General features: G+C 40.1%; 2 protein-coding genes and 1 long non-coding RNA gene across 5 annotated transcripts in view; 2 read left to right on the top strand and 1 right to left on the bottom strand.

Annotated features, from left to right (window-relative positions):
* Positions 1–1,282: 1,282 nt before the first annotated feature.
* Positions 1,283–7,232, top strand: r3hdml (R3H domain containing-like). 2 transcript variants are annotated; one of them, XM_088608321.1, is made up of 6 exons: positions 1,283–1,394; positions 2,153–2,467; positions 3,632–3,750; positions 4,695–4,827; positions 5,550–5,665; positions 6,284–7,232. In XM_088608321.1, exons 1-6 carry the CDS (start codon positions 1,389–1,391, stop codon positions 6,414–6,416), a joined length of 822 nt encoding a protein of 273 aa, XP_088464447.1. In that variant the 5' UTR covers positions 1,283–1,388; the 3' UTR covers positions 6,417–7,232. The 2 variants fall into 2 exon arrangements, with proteins under 2 accessions (XP_088464447.1, XP_088464448.1); XM_088608322.1 differs by having other exon boundaries at positions 1,285–1,394; positions 2,171–2,467.
* The window catches only part of LOC148648060 (uncharacterized), a 29,279-nt gene continuing 13,794 nt past the window's right edge, over positions 4,134–19,618 (bottom strand). Inside the window, exons 2-3 of one of the 2 annotated variants that reach the window (XR_015926809.1) lie at positions 13,401–13,520; positions 4,134–6,406 (exon numbers count right to left, since the gene is read on the bottom strand). This is a non-coding gene — a long non-coding RNA (uncharacterized LOC148648060). The remainder of the gene's footprint in view (positions 6,407–13,400; positions 13,521–19,618) is intronic. The other variant, XR_015926810.1, reaches the window with a different exon arrangement.
* The window catches only part of hnf4a (hepatocyte nuclear factor 4, alpha), a 46,915-nt gene continuing 42,666 nt past the window's right edge, over positions 15,370–19,618 (top strand). The window contains exon 1 of the mRNA XM_088608319.1: positions 15,370–15,533. Within this exon, the coding sequence (XP_088464445.1) occupies positions 15,485–15,533 (49 nt within the window). The 5' untranslated portion in view covers positions 15,370–15,484. The remainder of the gene's footprint in view (positions 15,534–19,618) is intronic.

The raw sequence follows: 19,618 nt of genomic DNA, 5'->3' as shown, positions 1-19,618 counted from the left end.
ACTTGTGCTTGTTTTCAGTGTTTGGTCACTGTTTTGAGTTCCACACCATGTGAATTATTCCATATGGGGCTGTCTCCTGTTGGTTTGGCCAAGGGTGATGAACAATAGCCAGTCAGTTACAACTGCAACAGTTTTACCACTGTCACTTCAGTTTCCATTTCTTAATTCTTTAAGTGCTACTGTGATTTTTTTTTTTCTGAGCTCACCTTCAACCACTGATATCTATTGTCTGAGAAAATAAAACAAGAAACATTACGTATAAGAGGCAAACAAATTGAAACTGATAATATTTTGTTTGGTTGGTTGATTGATTGATCGATCCATCAATTGAAAACTTGATGTTTTATAACTACTTGACTACTCAAATTTAATCATGTTGAGTAAAGACGTCTCTTTACTTTTCAGAGGTGTGGGGTATTAGATTTCAGCATCATAATCCATCTAAATTTACAGGTTTCCTGTTTATCGTTCAAAAACGGGGCCGTGCAACTCCAGTCTTGGAAGGCCAGAACCCAGTAGGTTTTCTGCGTCTCTTTAAATCCTAAACAGTGGACCAATAGGGGTGCTGTATGTGTGGAGTTAGCACGTTTGCCCCATGTTTGCATGGATTTCCTCTGGATGCTCAGTTTTCTCCCTACAGTCTGTAGGCATACTGGAAGGTTAATTGGCTTCTGGGAAAATTGTTTGTAGTGTGAGTGTGAGCGTTTGTATCTGCGTGTCAGCCCTGTGATGGATGCATCCCATCCAGGGTGTCACCTGCCTTGTATCCATTGCTACAAGCATAGAGACTACTTTTATCTGTAGCTGGGCACCTGTGGAATCTCTTAGGGGGAACAGCAATATGACTGCTGCAATTGCTTATGACCGGATTGGAATCTGTTTAGAACAAATATCTTGTTCAAGCTGCTGTCTTCACTTATTTAAAAACAAACCAGCTGTAATATTGGAAATATATATTCTTTCCTTGTTCTATAATTCTTTTATAGTAACACATTAACCTTATGGTGCAAATTGTTGTTAACAAAGCTTAAAATTGTGAGATGCAGCTGCAGGTATCCTGTAGCAGAGAATAAGGTGCCTTGCTTCTTCTGTTTGAAATAGTACATTTGAGGTTTGTGCCAGAGAAGCGGGGGGCATGCACAGTGCGTCCAATGAGGTTACATCACTTATCAATGTGTTCTCTAACCTCCAAGAAAATCCCCAAGGGGAGAGATGGGTGGGAGCTTTCTGCGTCAGACACCCTCAAAGGGCTGAAGACGCTGGCTAGGTTAAATTTCTCTGACACGCATGTCAGAAAGGGCTATTTGCGGAGGCCAGTCTTTAAGTCTGGATCTCTCCCTCACTCCTACTCTCTCTCTGCTTCTCCGCACTGGAATTACAGATGAAAGATGAAGGTATGTACTTTGTGAGAAACAGAGCAGTCAGCTTTGTTCCCCTCATTTCAGTCTGTCTTAATTTAAAACTACACGTTTTCTGGTACCAATGCTAAGTGTGGCAATATTATTGATGTGTGTGAAGACGTCAAGGGCAGAGTTTTTATCCATTGATTGTGGCTTCAGAGGAATCCTGAGAGTGCTTTTATTTTCCACTGTATTATGTGTTCACAGTCTAAATCAAGTCAAATGTGTTCTGTTTAGGATGAGATTCTTACTCTGACAAACTTTCTCTAAGGAGAGTGTACAGCACCAATAGCCAAGGCAGAAACAAATGTGATCTTTTGCCTTCATAGATGAGCTTGGAATTATGCATACTGCTAATACAATGTTAAAAACTTTATACATTTGATATTTTCAGTAGGAACACTTGGGGCTGAATATTTTGCTGTATGAATTAAACCAAGCAGAACAAAGTGCAAGTAAAATGAGACGCACACACCAGGTTTCATTTCTGTATGATCATCTAAAGTTATGTGGAATACAGGGATCTGCTTACCCGTTAAGTGTATGTGAGGCTGGATTTTGCATACGTGATTGGACTGGCCACAGCTGGCTCAGTAGATGTGCTCGTTGGACTGACGTACTGAAGGTGTTGGTTTGTCTTTGTTGCATTACTTCTAAGCTTTAAAGGCCACTGGTAATTACTATCCATAATTAAAACATCTCAAAGTTTAGCAAGATGTCATGATGTACTTGTTTTGCGATCGTCTTTTAAGCCCTTTCGGGTCACGCAGTTCTCCGGAGTCCTGCAGAAGAGAGAGATGGCCGCCAGCGCTCAGCTGTGTTTCGCCGCCCTCTGGCTGTGGGTCACACCGTACACCGGAGCTTCTCTGCTGCCAAACGGGACCGACTTGCTCAACTCAGCGGTCCTCCCGGACGCGGAGTTAGATTTCAAGGACGTGCTCAGCACCAGCGTCCCCCGCAGCCGGCGCAAGCGGTTCATCTCCTCCAGAGACATGAGCGCCCTGCTGGATTACCACAACCGTGTGCGCTCGCAGGTCTTTCCACCTGCCGCTAATATGGAATACATGGTAAGCACATTCTAACAGGGGGCCCTGCAGTACCGGCGCAATTCCGCCGATGCGCCTCGGCGTTTGCAGGGAGAAAGAGCATTTTGTCGAAGTGCTAGAACATCAATCTAACCAGATTCGTTTAAAACTGGGAGTGTTTTTTTTTTAAAGAGTGCTCTAGTACTTTTGGCTACCCTCTTCGTCAAGTTAGTGGAAGCCCTACTCAATTATGAAACCATTTTTTTTTTCCAAGCAAAAGAGTTTTAGAATGCGATGATACCTTTGTGGCATTAAATGGTCAACTAAAGACAAACTTTCGGGTTTTTTTTTTCATTTTATGAAAAACGCGTTAGATAGTGTCTCTCTAAAGGGATATTGAGTTAGTTATTTATGGGCATTTTTTTCCTTTTGCACATTTTAATAAGGCTGCATGTTATTGGTTTCTCATTTATTAGATAATTATCTCAGTGTTGAAGATACACTTGCTGAATACTCAGTGGCAATTTGCACGATGGTAACATACTGTATCTTTATCAAGACTGTTTAACTCCATAGCAAAGCCCTCTCCCAAGGCTGTTATCAGAGAAGTCCCCATGACAATATAGTTTAATTTGTTTTTCAATAAGCAGTTTTTGCTTTCCTTTGAAATTTGACTTTGCATGCATCCTCAACACAAGCCAAAAGACAGTACTCTGCAGCCTGAAACACCGTGTACTGTATACATAATGTTAAGACTGAAAAGTCCAAAAAGTAAAAGTGTTTTCTTTGTCAAAGTTTTGAACTTCATACATTTTGGCAGCTCACTAATATTTTCAGTACTGCTAGTGGAGTAGTTATCCCCCTATTGGAATAGGTGGCATTTGATTTCTTTCACATGGGTATGAATGTGACCGTTTTCCTGCACTTGAAGGAATTCGGAGTGCATATGTGAAAAAATTAAAGCGTTTTTTTCAGCGCGTATTCAGTCCTCTGTAGGCTGGGTAAACCCCATCTAATCAATCCAGGAGCAGCTGGGACAACAGCCTTAAGATTAATAGTTGTTTGTGCAGTCTGGGGACAGAAAGCTGAGAGAGGTAAAGTCATGCCACAGTCTCCGCAAAGTGAAATCAGAGGAGCTGTGAGAGGGACACTCTACGTGGTCATGCAGACCTGTTTCAGAACTGCCTCTCTGCCTCTGCCTTTCAGGTGTGGGACGAGCGACTGGCCAAGACAGCGGAGGCGTGGGCAGCACAGTGTGTGTGGGACCACGGGCCGTCTCAGCTCATGCGCTTCATGGGCCAGAATCTGTCCATCCACACTGGGAGGTGAAACAGGACTGTCTCGTACTTTTCCCAGGGAGAGCTGGGACTGTTTGAAGTTCTGATCTTTGATCATCCTGTCTGAGTTTATGAGAGATTTCCGCGTTTAGGGCAGGATTTCAAATTTCAAGTTGTTTTTCATGTGTGACAGGTCCTAAAGAGCTGCGGTATGTCTTTTCTGTTGCCGTTTTAATTCACAGTATTAAGATGACAGGCGTCTATTTCCTAGATTAATAAGAATAAATGAATTACAAAGGTTGCTAGCAACTACATGCATTGTAGCAGAGTTCTGCAGTGCTTCAGATTTCGAGCTGAATCAAGGTTGCTTGAAAGCCTCCCAGAACTTAAACTTCTTTAACTATAGCTTTAGCTATTCAGGAACTGCAGTATCCTATAATAATAATAAACTTTATTTTATATAGTGCCTTTAAAGGTGGCCTCTCAAAGCGCTTTACAGAATGACAACAGCAACAACCACAATTAAAAATACACAATAAAAAAAAAGATAAACACAATGAGTATATGCAGAGGAGATAGTAGATGGTGGTACTTAATACAGTAGGAGCAGAGAAGAAAATAATGGAATCAGTTAAGTAAAGGCTTTTCTAAAGAAGAAGGTTTTGAGTCTGGATTTGAAGGAGTTTAGAGAAGGTGACTCTCTGATATACTTGGGGAGAGAGTTTCAGAGCTTGGGGGAATTACAGAAGAAGGCCCTGTCACCCATAGAGTGTAAACGGGCTTGGGGGACAGATAGGAGACCAGAATTAGAGGAGCAAAGGTTGCGAGATGGGGAATAGGGTGATAATAGCTCAGACAGGTACTAAGGTGCCAAACCATGCATAGCCTTATACAGTAGGTGAGCACGAGGATTTGGAAGTCCTATCTGAAATGCCTGAATTCTTCCTTTCTGTTAAATTGAATCTCATGAATTGCCTCGTATTGTTTTCCAGGTATCGGTCAGTCATTGAGCTGGTGAGGTCATGGTACGATGAGAAACAATTCTACTCCTTCCCCTACCCTCAGGAATGCAACCCAAGCTGTCCCAACAAATGCAGTGGGTCAGTCTGTTCCCACTACACACAGGTGAGTTCTAACATTATTTGCACATTGTAGCAGAGATCGTGTGATGTTCTACATTTTGGGCTTGATATTGGCAAAGCTATAGGATAGGTAACTGAAGGACACATGTTATTTCTTCAAATTATCTTGTCTTACTAGGTACTCGGGTGTAGAGAATAGCCTTTGTGTGACACGGAGTTGGGAATCTCTTGTCTGCATGTAACCATGCACAGAAATCATGCACAAATATTCACATTTTTAAATTAATTAATTATTAAGGTGGCATACATCACTTGGAAACAATGTGTGAATAAAGTTATTCACGGTTTCCTACATTGTTAACCAACACATATTTACAGTACTGCCCACTGACACTGACAATCAGAATTGGATAACATCCATGCTCAATCTGCACACCCAAAGACCTCCTTGCCTGTCAAGACTGGAGTATTTATCCTTTTTAAATCTGAATGCAGGAGATCACATGATGTAACTTTTCCTTTTTTGTTTTGTGCCTCAGAGTTTGCCCATATTTTGGGAGCTGTTCATGGATAATAAGCTCAAGCCCTAGTCAGAGGAAAGAAATAGATCAAGAAACCCTCACACATGAACCTGGACCTCATGTTTTTTTTTCAGCCTTCTCTTACAATAATACTGGCACCATTTTCCACAGCTTGTTCTTGCCCTTGGATTGGTAGGGTAGCCTGCCTCTGAGGCTGACTCACATGAGTGCTCTCCCATTGCAGATGGTGTGGGCCAGCACCAACAGAATAGGGTGCGCCATCAACAGGTGCTCCAACATGAACGTGTGGGGAAGCATGTGGCGCCAGGCTGTCTTTCTGGTGTGCAACTACTCCATCAAGTGAGTCACGGACGTGTCGGCCCACAGCAGCAAAGATGTACTTCTATCCATTCATTGTCTCGGTGCTTATCCAGTGCAGGGTCACTGGTGGGACGCCAGAGACCAGTGGCAGCAGCAGGCACAAGGCGGGATACGACCCTGAATGGGATGCCAGTCCTTCTAGGGGGCCCACACAGACACACGCACAACACTCTCACACCAGGGCTGATATTTCCCATACCTACCAGTAAGTCTTTGGACTGTGGGAGGAAATCTGTATTTTCTTCTTTTGTTTGTTTGTACAAACTCAACACAGAGAGCACCCCCAGGTCCAAAACTGAACCCAGGACCCCAGTGCTGTGCCACTGCACTGCCCTTGTATGCATAAATGAAGCATAAAGTGCAAAGTCATGGGTTAGGAAAAGTCTTTGTATGGGGATTGCAGGTTGGGTCCCTGTAGTCCGGAGATCTCTCATTGCAGTCTGGGCTGTGTCCGACTGGAAGATGGCTTCCCCCACCAGAAGCAGGCAACTGGCCGTGCACTGTCAGGGTGGCGCGTTAGGTTTCAGCAGTAAGTACTCCAACTGGTGGCGTTCCGCAGACATTTTGTTGACAGGCTGCCCCTTGTCGTCTCCACAGGGGTAACTGGATTGGAGAGGCTCCCTACAAGATGGGCCGGCCCTGCTCCGCCTGTCCACCCAGCTATGGCGGCTCCTGTAGCAACAACCTCTGTTTCTCGGGTTTGAAATCCAACAAAGTCAACTGGTTTTAGGGTGATATAAAAAAAAACAGTTAACAAAAATACTTAGGAACAGGTTTGAGAGGTTTAGGAATCCATCGGGAGAGCAGAAAGAGTTTGATTCAGTGATCGGTTTGTGAAAGCAGCTGAGGACAGTGGAAATTTGGAAAGGAAAGCAGCTGCAGGGCTATGTAATCAGGTTTTTTAATGAAAGCAAGACGACAAATGTACAGAACAGTGTTCAGTAGGATCTTAAAAACAACCTAAAATGTTCATTCACAGCACATTTCAGTACAGTTCTGTAAAACCACTAAAATATGCTGAAGGTTTAATGTTTAGCTCCATCTGCTGGCCTTAATTCAGTCTTAAAACAACAGTTTTAATAGGGCAGTGCTTTTTGTATTTTGATACTTATTTCATATTACATGTTTCTGCAGTTCTGTAGGTGTTCCTGCTTATTCTTCAGTTTATCTAAAAACACAGAATAAACAACACCACTGAGTGGAGGGGATTATGGGAAGTATTATAATGTTGGGGAATCTTTGAATCTTAAGACAGGCTTCAGAGAACGGTGCAACATACAGCTGGTTTCCCATTACATTTCCTTGTGAGACTCTCAGCAGAAGCAATTCTTTGTTCTGTAACAAAAAATAACTTAGTAATAGCTTCCTACATAAAACAATGACATATTCTAGCATGCCCACTTATTAGAAATTTGAATAGTGTTGTGCCTGTCACATGACAGCCCTTTCAACTTACCTTTGCCAGTTTCTGTTTCATAGTTGGGGAAAAAAGCAAAAAAAAAAGTGGCTAATTATGAAATAAAACAAGCTGCTTTTCACTTAACATCTCAGCCACTGAGTGTTTAGCTTCATCAGTCCCTCGAACACAGATTATTGGTGACGTTGATTGCTAATCCCAGAATCCATTTAACTCTTTCAGGCCTTTATTCCAGTCCTGCAGTTTACTAGTTAATTCTATGTGTTGCACATTATTTCTTTCTTCACCTATCCCATATATTGGAATGAGAAATCCATAGAATATTATTTTCAGCAGAATGGAGATTTATGCATGTACATAATCACAACTACAGTATTTAAAATAATGATGGTTAATCAGAAACAAAATTGCTAGACCCTAAGGGCAATTAATTAGATTTCCTCATTTGAGATCCTATATAGAGGCAAGGATTTCTAAGTTCCTTTTTGAAGGGAGATATATCACTGTAAATAAACACCAAAATGTGCAGAAATTCAGTAAAACTGCACAAGTAATATAAACTATCCTTTTCACCATGTGAAAAGTAGCTGTACTACAATAGAGAATTCCTTACATTACACCGCTACTGGTGTACAGTATATAACGCAGAAAACGGACTATTCTGATTTATATTTTTTGCAGGTGAGAATATCCGATATATCTAGAAAAACAGATTTAGATGGAAAATCAGGATTTTGGTCTGTGCTTATTTGATTTTCAGTAACTTCTTAGTCATTGCTATTTATTGCTAGTTGTCAGAAATGCATAGTTTTGTTTTATTATGTTTGTATTTCAATTTGAAGTATATGTGTTATTTTGTATCTTAATGCCGTTATATAACTGGTTAACCAGTTGTTAAAAGTTGCACTGTTTAGGTTTTTTAATTGGTATTCTTTTTAAAAATAAAACATATTTCTTCGTTTTCCAGCCAGATTTCACTTGTCGTAATTGTTGCAAGGACACACAGTATATTTGATGGTGTAAAAGGATCCTCTATCCATTTTCTAATGGCTTTTCCAATTCTGGGTTGAGGGGGAGCCGGAGTCTATCCCAGCATGCAATAGGTTACAAGCACGGTACGCCAGTCCATCACAGACCAAAAAGATACAAAGACGCACACACACACTCGCACCAGGGCAAAGTTTCCCTATTCGAAGAAGCCTGTTAACCTACCAGTATGTTTTTGGACTGTGGGAGGAAACCAGAATGTTCTTGGAAGAAACCCGCACAAAAGGATCATTCTTTCATACTTTTTAAGTGCAATTTGCTGTTTTCGTATACTGGAAGTACTAACTATGCCTTCCCAGCTTCAACAGACGATAGGTTCTCACTGAGATGTGGATAGCTTCTAAGGAGGGTGCACAAAGTGTCAAGCTGTCGTTCTGCGAATGTCTTTGAGCACTGATGGGTATGGTCAGTGAAAAGAGAAGACATTCAAGAGGGAAAAGTTAATAAATTCTTCTTTTTAATATTGTGTATTTGTTTTAGATGTTTAGATTTCTTGTCTCTGGTTCTTTTATAATATCACAATCAGGAGCTGTCAGTTGTAAAGCATCTCATTCCACCCTACCCGTGGAGAGAGCATCAAGTGGAAGAGTAGAGAGGCTCTTCCAACCAACTCATTTCGTGCTCACAAACAGACTTCCAATCCCATGAGCCTCTGTTGCATGGCAAAGCGATGATCCCTGGGCTGACCGCCAGGTGGCACTGAGGGAACTGGGCTCCATCTCTTAAAGTACTCTGGAAATGGCCAGTTAATGGCACTGTCCAGCACAATCGGAATTACAGGGCTCAGCCTGTGTTCTGCCCAAGCACCAGTAGTGTTTTAGCCACTAGGGAGCACTCATTCTGACTTCTCACTGTCCTCCATTCACATTGGTTCAAGAATCACTGAATTACTCCCTCACTGCGACTGTAACTACAGTAGTCCTGCCAATTAGTCCTGCGCCTCTTCCATCTGCCAGGCAGATGTGAGATAATCAGTACAAAAGAGCAGGACTACAAAAGCTTTCAAGAGAGACAGTGTCTTAATGTGAGACAGTGGTAAACATAAGACATTTTACAATAAAGATGAGGCCCTTTTATATCCAGCTGTTTCTTGAAGGATTCCAGTGAATCTGTTCCAAGAACATGCTTGTACATTTGTTCCCAACCCCTCCAGGAGTCTAAGTGCACCTGACTTACCTTCAATATCTTATCCTAGTCCTAGTTTCACTGTTGGTGCTGAGATAGTCTTGTTACTCCCTTGTTAATCCCTTTCAGGGTTTTAAATGTTTCCCTGTTGCCCCAAGTTCCCTGTTGCTCTCAGTGTTCAAGGCTAAAGAACCTGTCTGATTTGTTCCTTAAAGTCCACGAATTCACACTTTGCTCTTTTTTGTTATATCTGACAACGATTCATTTTGGTTGCATAGAAGAGTACGTTAATTTCCCACCATATACAGTACACAAACAGATATATGAGCTGTATGGCCAACAATCCTCGGGCACTGTCTGGCAACAATAGAATAAACAGAGTCGTTCAGCAATTATTTCATTTTCATTTTACTTCCATTTTGCTCTTTATTGTGACTGTGACTTGGGTTGCTAGTTTTTGTTGGTGGTGCTTTCTCTCAGTGTGATTTCTTCAAGTCCCAGCCTGTGGAGGAAGTGTAGAATAGCTTTGCAATAACAATGTGCTGGCCGCCAGCTGGTCTGCAGTTGAAAAATGGCCCAGAGAGCAGAGAGCAGAGACACAGAAAAAAGCAATAAAAGATGTCTGTAGTCTTTTGCTTTGTGACAATGCCCCAGACAACCTGAATCAAGAACACTTGCTCTAACCTGGCCAGAAACACTAAAACGGAAGAGCACTAAAACAGCAGCAGGAAAGCACAAAATAAATGATAGTTGCGAAGCTCTTTGTATTTGAAAAATTCTTTGAAGACAGAAAATGAGCTTCGGTCAGTGCGCATGATGTTTTTACTGATCGCAAGATAGTTCTATTAAAACAAATGTATTGACCTGGGCTGCCACCGAGCTTACTTTGTGCTTGAAGGACTAGATGGTAACTTGATGGCAAGCTGGATGACTTTAGCCATCTTACCAATATTCTGGAGTCTCCAATCTGTGTGGTGCTCATTTGTCTCAGAAACCCATCTCTTACCAAATGGCTTTTAAAGTGATAAAGAACAGAAAAAGCAGTGTTTGCAACAAATCAAACTATGTTGTTTTCTCAGTCTCTCTGCCAATGGACTTTATTGCTGTGTGTTCGGTTTCTAAATGCTTTATAACTTGCATACAGTATATGTACAGTATACACATCAATTTCCATGAAAATATATTGTGTTTTTCAGGTGAGAGAATTCTTGATTCCGGGTAATAAGTCACTTGGAAATTACACATCTTATCAAAATTATTTTTATTTTTTATATTTCTGGAAGATTAAAATGTGGGCTGTAACTCTTTTAATGCCATGCTTGGCTATAAGAATATTATGTTAATGTTAAGATTGAGGATAAGATCAACTTTATTGTTCCCTAGCTGACTTTTTTTTTATGGAGACACAGCGCTTATGTACATATGAATCCATCGGAAAAACATTACACATCGCACCCATTACTCATTACAACATATTCAGGACATATTCCACATAATGTAGTTTGTTACAGCATAATCTCTTTACAATTACATTTACCTTTTCCATTTGTTTGTATTAATTACTTTAAGAAATAAGGTCATAAATGAATATTTATATCTATTTGATCTACATTTTGGAACCCTAAAAAATTTTTGCCAGAGAAAAGAAGTTGATATTCATAATTAAGAATATGAAAAGGATCTGATTTATTTTTTCCCACCTGTCTGATCATGTATTGTTCAAGGATTGTCTGCAGTGAGGAGCGGTGTTTTGCTCCCATTACCACTGCTGTTTGGACAAGAACGGGTGATATCTGATCATAATTGGACCGATAATTTACCGACACTACACTGACACCATTTCTCAGAACGCTCTCATTTACAGCATGGTAAAAGTATTCTTTTTTTTATTTTAAGCAACCTTTATCTTCATAAAAAAATACAAACACTGCTAAAATCTGAAATAAAAATCTCTCAACATGAGTTGTCCAGCTCTGGTTGCTTTCTTTGTATATTCCTAAATATTTATATTAATTAACCGGGTGATAAGTTCCTTGTAAATCACTACGTTAGTCACCAGCAGCTTTGGGATTGAACACTATTTCTTTAGTTCATTTCACATTCAAAATCAGTTTAGATTTATGACACATACTGTACACAGCTGACCTGTTTTCTCTATACATGAAGCCAAGCACAGATGTGTTTTCTGAAAATGTAACAATATAGTTGCCCTGACTACTGCTGTTTAAGAGCCTTTTTTAGTGTTGCAGTTCAGACATGCATGCACACACATTCAGTATAAATGTGCAAATGCAGAGCCTTACAAAAGTATTGACCCCTCTGAAATGTGATCACAGTTTGTTCCTGTTCAATCCTGAAATCATGACATTCTGAAAGATGATTGTAATAGTTCATCTACTGTACAATCTATTCCAGACTGATAAAGATAAAAATGCTGATGGTATGTAAATAAGATCGAACATTAGAAGATGATTAATTCTTAAGAATTCAGCCTCTTTGCTGATACAACTTTAAATTAGTTCAGCTGCAAAAGAATAGATTGAAAGGTTTCAAAATGAGTGTAACTGTCAAAGAGGTTTTCCTTGACTGTAGAGTACATACTTTTGCTTTGTCATTTCCCTCCGCCAGATATTAAATTTCAAGCCACAATAATGTCGGGTCACATAGTCATACAGGAAATGGACCTTGAAGACTAAGAGACAAACAGATCAGATGCTTACTTTCCTTTTAAGTGCCGTAAAGACTGTCATTAAGAGACAGAAAATGCATCCAACAACTCAGACCGTCCTTAAATCAGACTGTCCCTTCAAACTGAGCAGCGGGGATGGCAAAGAACTGGTTAGGGATGCCACAGCCTTTACAACAGTGAGGTTGAAAGCTTTCAATATTCTGTGTCTGAGACTGGAGTAATTGTTCATATATTGACAATATTCTGATCCCACGCAAAGCTGACCTGTATGGAATAATGGGGGGACAAGTGGACCAGTCGGAGTCCTGTCTTGAATTCAATAGAACATTTATGACAATACTTGAAAATTGCAGTCCATCAGCTATCCCCAGTGAGCGGGTCAGAACTAAAGCACGTCTGACAGTAGGAATGGACAATATTAGAGCATCCCACTGTGTAAAGCTGGTAGAACTATGTCCAGAAATAGTCTTAATTCTAAGAGCAGTGCTTCCACTACATTTCTGATGATATTTCTCACCAGATACAAACCGAGGGGATGAGTACTCGTGCAACAGGTAAATTTCACTTTGTACTGTACGTTTGTAGGTTTTGATGACATTCAGCTTCCTTCACATACACAGTAATAGTGTACAGCTTGATCATTACAGTTTTTTGGTTTATTTTTTAAAGAAAATCAGATATTTTTGGTGTTTTAATATCAAGCTCACTTTCATGTGCATACGTGAAGACAGCTAAACAAAGCTAAACAAATAAAGGAGAATTTGGGGCAAAACCACTTTATTTCAGTGAAAATGATCTTTTGCGGAAATCAAGTGGCTTCACCCCAAATTCTGCTTTGTTAACTCATTATAGCACTGTGTTAAACTCATCTGAGATTTACAGTACACAGTCTGCAATTTTTTTTCATGTGTAGAATACAAAAAATGCTTTCTTTGTGTGGTCTTCATAAAGATGAGACTCTGTGATGATTTCTTACAAAACGATCACCACTAAGTTTTAAAACGGTACTCTGGTATTAACAGGTTTGTTATTATTTGTGGTTATTTGTTACTGTATTGGAGATTCCACAAAAAGAGAAAATCCCCAGCACTTAATAACATTCACTAACCAAAGGACTCCCCTCTGAACCAGTGATACCCAGATGTGATGACATTTTAAAGCTGCAACATGTAAAAGGTCCATGAAGACGTTACTAAATTTATATTGTTACTTAGGTACTCCACTGTATCATAAGAATACATTTTTACCACATATTAAGGATAAAATCTGTCCTATAATTTATTTCATTTTAATTCTTATTTTCAGTTATCCATATACTGTACTGTAGTATATTGTGGTATTATTCTGTTTGTTAACACTACGTCACTATAATTAAACTCACTGTCCTCACTCAAGAGAGAAATTCGGCATTCCTGGAGCCAGTCAGTGCTGCTTACCTGATAAGAGAGGCTGGTGGGGGAAGTGGGGGACCTTAGCTCTTTGTGCTGATTGATGACAGGGGTCATCCAGGCGGTCATGCTCCCCCTGTGCTCAGCTAGAACTGGAATGGACTGGATCTGGAATGGAAAGACATATTTCCCCTTACAGTTCCACTTCCAGGCGGCACAGTGGGTAGCCATGGTAGGAGTGTGTGTGTGCCCTGTGATGGACTGCCATCCTGTCCAGGGTGTATCCTGCCTTGCGCCTGTTGCTTGCTGGGATAGTGTTCAGCTCCCTTGCGACCCAGAATTGGAAGAAGCTCTTTATGTCAGGGTTTTCCTAGTCCAGTCCTAGACTGCTTCATTCCAGCAGGGATTTTTCTCTCTTTAAATGATCTTTGCATATGGTTTCTCATTTCCTTATATCTAAGCAGCTCTTGTGTTAGTAACATGTAATCTGCCTGCACTTCCCAAACTCACCCGCTAGTTAACACAATCAAAACAAAAATGGTATTTAAACATCTAGGTTGTGGACTGGAGGTGATTGAGTCCTACTTTTGATTAAATTCCATTTAGGGCTTGCACAAAATCTCAGATGACTGCTTCAATTTAGCCAGTATTGAAAAATCTGAAAAGGTTTGTGAAAGGTATTACCAATTGACATTTCTAATTGTAAACCTGATTACTGAACACAGATATTTAGTATGCTAGCTAAAAATACATAACACGTAACCGTTGTTTTGCTTGTTTTGCCTTTCAGCAATGACGATTTATAGCACTTCAATATATGTATACTGTACATTTTAAGTAGGTATTAATGAATATTGTAGCGCTCTCGGGTTCATGTGGGTATGCACCCTCACCCCTGCCATCTGCCGCCTCAGGTCGGCCCCCCACCACTGGGGACTCGAACCCGGGCCTCCAGCGTCACTCAACAGGGACCCAGCCAGTTGAGCTAAAGGGAGATCTCCCGTCAGCCCAGCGGCTGCGGTCCCTGCTATTCACAGGGAAGGGCGGTGACGTCACTGCGCTGGTAAGCCAGCTCGAACAACCTGCAATGGCGGCTGTATGCGTTACAATTGTAATATTCTTAATAATGCAGCTCATGTGGAGTTCAGAAAACAGATGAGCAGTCAAATTACAATAGCCTGTATCTTCATTGTAAATAGTCAGAATAACTCAAAAGTTGACCCTTTGGTTCTCATGGATGGACAGATAGATAGCGCAAGGATATTAAAAGAATCGCCCTGTCAGAGCTGCAGAAATGGCAAGGTATCACACAGAAATTTCATGCCTGTCTTAAAAGTGTGGACCCCCGGATACAAATGTTTTCTTAATTTGTGCTTGTTTATGTACGTACATGTACAGTGCCATTTCCACATGTCAGGAATGTTCAAAGTAAAGTGACCTAGATCTTTAGAACTGGTATCCTGTGCCTTTTCAAGGTCTGATACACATGAATATCACTCTCTTTTCATTGTTTCTTGAAAGCAAATGTTGTTATTGAGTAGACATGGAATTGAACTATTTTCTTTAGCACTCCCGTGTGATATTATTCTCTTCATGTCAAATAGAGAATACAGAATCGGCCGTGAAAACAAAAGTGAAACTCCTGTAAGCAGTGTACAGCACTGTGAGGTTCTCCATTATGCATCAGAACACTCAGGACTGCTAACATTTGGGAGGAAAAAAAAGATATTCAAAATTCAGAAGTCTCAACAGACTTAGCAGATACATCTGTGAAAATTTTAAAACATTCTTCCTGAATTCTCTGGGCCTTTACCCAGATATGCCAATCTAACGTAACAAAGTGTATGTGATATTCGGAAGAAAATATAATAGTGGAAGTCTGTTTGAGTTTCTATCCTCTTGTTTCTATAGTTACAGCTGCCATATAGATTGGTCTCCATAAGAGCCTAGTTACTGTTTAACCTCCCCACCCACATTTGTCCAGATTAGGAAAATCAATAAGATAACAGCAGGATTATAGGCCTTACCTAGCGCCAACAACACCTTCCTCAAAACGAAATAAGCTGTGCCCATCTGCAATATTTTATACCTGAAGATTGTTTTTTAAAGAATCCTTTCTGTAGAGCAACGACATGGTCAATGTTAACACACAAGCCAACACAAATATGGACTTTCCGTATGGTGAGTTTCTTTCTATTTCACTTCTGATGTAAGGGTTGAGAATTGTGCAGCAGGCCGTCTGCTTTAATGAAGCTTCTTCTGGGAGATCGCGCTGACTGAACTTTCGAAGCTTTGCTGTCGGTCCGTATAGTTGGGAAGCGTTCACACCAGAAATCATTGTCTCAGGACTATCATGTTACAAGGTGTGGTAAACTATTCTCAGATTTGTAAATAAAATACCATACAAGTCTACGCAACCAATTAAAAGGATTTAGGCAGGACTTTTAAGGTTACAGCCTCTTGGCTGTGTCTGTGAAGGTAGTAAGTAGCCGTCACCGAGAAAGAACTTCAGGAGTACAATATATCAGGTGGGATATATCTGTTGATAAATTGACTTATTACAGGTAAAAATAAACCTTGCACTTTACTCTTGATTTTCAGAAAATCTTGCACAGATAACAGTTAGACTCTCTTGGCAATGTCGCGCGAGCATTTTCAGTGTGCAGGCTCCTGTGACGCACCAGATTCTGCATATTTAATAACTGCTAACTACCTCCGAGTAACACATACTGTAGTAGTCCACGTTCCTCCTTCTACTCCTGTATATTGTAGTTTGAACATGGTGTCGAGCAAGAGGCAGAGGAAACTCAGAAGGACATTATCACGACATATAGAAATCTGAAATGCCTTCAGTGGCTAAAATGGGTTATTTGTAAGAAAGGTCTTGAAGAAACCATTTCAAGATTTATCTGGTGTTAGAACTTTGATTCAGTAATGTATGTCTTGAGACGTGAAAAGACCATAACACCCAGAAAGCTCAGTGATTCTAATTACAGTAAAGGCAAAAATACCTTGCATGTACATGTTGTGTGTCATAGCAAATATATTAATATCTTGCTTTTTTCATGGGAGTTGATCTTTTAAAATGTAGTACAGTATACAGTATATAGAGAGAGTTGTTTATAAGAACCTCAGCATGATTCACGCAACTGTCTGACTTTGCAAAGTGGGAGAACCAGCAATATAAACCACTGGGTTGGAAATTAGAAGCTGATGCAGACGTTGTGGTAGTGCTTTATTGTCAAAAGGACAGTATGGATTGTTTGGTTTCTTTTCAAAGCATCACAACAGGGACTCCTCCCCAAATCTCATTCAACCTCACTCTTGACAAGGATTGTGTTTAAAAGCGTAAAACAATTTTTGTACATGGAAGTGGTGAAAGGTGTTGATAAAGGTGTATGCAGGTAGAGGAATACTGCAGATAGAATGATTGTCTTTAAATCACAGATGGTGTTTATACCTTGCAACTAATGCGCAATCACATTAGTGCAGTGAAACCTCTTTTTAAAAAAAATCAACATGCCGTTTTCCTACTACAGGTGTGAAATGATATTCAAAATCAAATGTTTTTTCTTGTTTTCGGGGGAGAGAGGGGATGATGGAACTTTACGAGGACAAGCCTGTAAACATATCAGAAATATGGACAGAGATGCTCAGCAGGGCGAGACAGACAAACGTGTGCATTTTCAGTTCACAGGCTCTGGAACCTAAACCTATATAATAATAATGTAATGTAATAATAATAATAATAATAATAATAATAATAAAACTATATACGGTGTTGTGTTCGCCATATCCATTACAATACGTCTTAGTACAATTTGCATGGACACGCATGTGCAAATGAATTCTGAAAAATAATTCTGATGTATTACCTGTTTGCTTTTTTAACATCTGTTTGCTGCTTATAAAACCTGAAATGGACCAAAGAGCTGTGCAATGGGACCCCTATTTACTATTCGTTGTAGAAAGGGATTTAATTTACAAGCCTTGGTCTGAAGCACTTTTCTCTCCCAGTAGAATCATAAGGGCACAATGATCCCATTTGCATCAAGCTACTGTTGACATCCACATGGCCTTGGACTAGTCTGGCCAGAGAGAGGAAATTTATGTAGCAAATAATACATTTCCTTGGCAACTGCTGGGTTTAAGCTTCTTTCAGGCCCAGATATGCTGTTGTACTGCATTTCTTTGTGCAAAAAGAGAAAGCTGCAAATCACTGGCAAAGGGATACTGATTTTAAATTCCCTCACGTGCACAAAGAGGGAATGTTGGTCTCTGTTGTAATGTTTAGAATGTCCTATGTGAGAAAGCATGCATTATTCAATACTCTGCATTTGTCAAGTGCAGGCTGTATTTGGCATCACTATTTCACTTCTTAGAAATCAAACCTAACACTGTATCGTTCTTCAAAATGATAAATCTAAATTTTAAACTGTGGAGTATGCACTCTGACCTGAAATTCTTGCATTTGTGACTTTAAATCCTAGTCATAAGGAATGCACTTTTGCAAATTCCACGTATACAGAAAAATATGCTTGAGTATGATTTTTTTCTCAAATCTTTGTAAAGATTGTAAAATCTTTTCATGGAAGAGAGCAAGGATTTACCAGTGTCGTACAAATGCTGTGCAGAAGCTTATAAAGAAACTACGGCTGGGTGGGCTCATGTGTGTGCTTGTAAAACGCTTTGCTGATTTTTTGTCTATTCATCTGGCTGCAGAGGAATTCTCATGCTCATGAATTCAAATGAGGCACCTTGTGATGCTTAAGTGTCTTTAAAGCAGTGTTCTGCTGTGTTGAGCTGAGCTGAGCTGAAATTTCTTTTCCATTTTTCCTTTCTGAATAGAGTTGTTGGTGGTCTATACTGACCAGCACATTAGCTTATTCATACTATTGTGATGGAAAAATATATAATTGTTATAATGGAAAAAACTAAACCAAAACAATTTCCAAAAGTAACCTGCTCAATCACATTTGTGTTACAGGAGCCAGACTGTAATCTGTAATGGCTCCCCTACGTTTAGTACACCCATCTCGTTTTGATTAATTCCTCTTATATTGAAAATTAAGGCAAAACTGGTCTTGCATACGGGGGTACTCGACTAATACCATGTGAAAACAATACATTTGGTTTTTTTAAAGTTCACTTTTAGTTCAGTTCAGTTTATTTGTCATATGCACAAGTGCAATGAAATGCTTAACACTTTTATTCTTTACATTTACATGGTGCTTTTCATCCAGAAGAAGAACTCCACTGGAGTACTTCCCTATCTGGGAAACAAGTGGTTTCTGGTAGAAACAAGCGTCTCTGGCAGACACTGGTAACGTTGGTGCCCTTGTGAGTATCCTGATGTTATGTGCGAGAACACATTCCATAAGTTATGATTTGTTTGCTATGATCTCCTTCCTCAATTTATGATTTAAAAATGTAGAATACTTTAAGCCATGCTGTAATGCTCACATTACTATTTAAAATTAACATCCGCAAACAACCATTATTATGTACATTTTGTCAACATCAAATACCTTCATGTTTTTACTGCCCAGTACATTTGCAGCAACGATCTGGTGAACAGTTTCTAAACTGAAGTTTAGCAGGGGGGTCACATTTTAATCTTGCCCACATCCAGATTTTTATACATAAACATCTTGCTTCCTGACTACCCCTTTGCGCACATTCTTCAACACACCTCTCCCTTCACCCCATCTTTACCCTTGCTGCAGCTCCCTGGCTCATTCCTCACAAGCCTCGATCTAACAGTCAGGTTCCCACTTCCTTAGCAGATGAACAGCAATAAATTTGAATACTCTATCCCTAAAAATCGTGTCACGTCATCACATTAATCAGAATTTGACAGAAACTATTGAATTAATGATTGTATGTGCTGTTGGGCAACGTCCGGTTTCAGACAAGTGGAAGAAAGGGTCAAACCTGAGGAGGTTCAGATACTTGTCAGCTCAGAACACAAACTAACTTAAGAGGTGGAGGCCGGGGGTTGTGGCTCTGCTTCTCATGATTGATAACCATCCCTGAGAGGGGATGGGAGAGCCCATGCTCATATTACAGTCGAAACGGAGCGACAGCTTGAGCCAGCAAACACAGATGAGTGATTCTTGTGCTGCCATCGTAAATAAACGTGTGTACTGAATCGTGGAGAGGTTTAGACTACTTCTAACACTACTAGTGCTCCTGTAGTTTCCGCAGCGTAGGTTTAAATACCAGAACACTTTTCATAGCTTTGTAGTCCAATGCAAAAACATCAC

This window comes from Lepisosteus platostomus, chromosome 15 (genome assembly GCF_059453375.1).
Source record: "Lepisosteus platostomus isolate fLepPlt1 chromosome 15, fLepPlt1.hap1, whole genome shotgun sequence".
Lineage (NCBI taxonomy): Eukaryota > Metazoa > Chordata > Actinopteri > Semionotiformes > Lepisosteidae > Lepisosteus > Lepisosteus platostomus.
This window is presented reverse-complemented; position numbering and strand designations above follow the sequence as displayed.

What these genes read in the sequence shown, in the direction of transcription:
- r3hdml (XM_088608321.1), top strand. An exon ending in TCTGTTCCCACTACACACAG is followed by an intron (nt 4,828 to 5,549) that starts GTGAGTTCTAAC and finishes CTCCCATTGCAG; the next exon opens with ATGGTGTGGGCCAGCACCAA. An exon ending in GTGTGCAACTACTCCATCAA is followed by an intron (nt 5,666 to 6,283) that starts GTGAGTCACGGA and finishes TCGTCTCCACAG; the next exon opens with GGGTAACTGGATTGGAGAGG.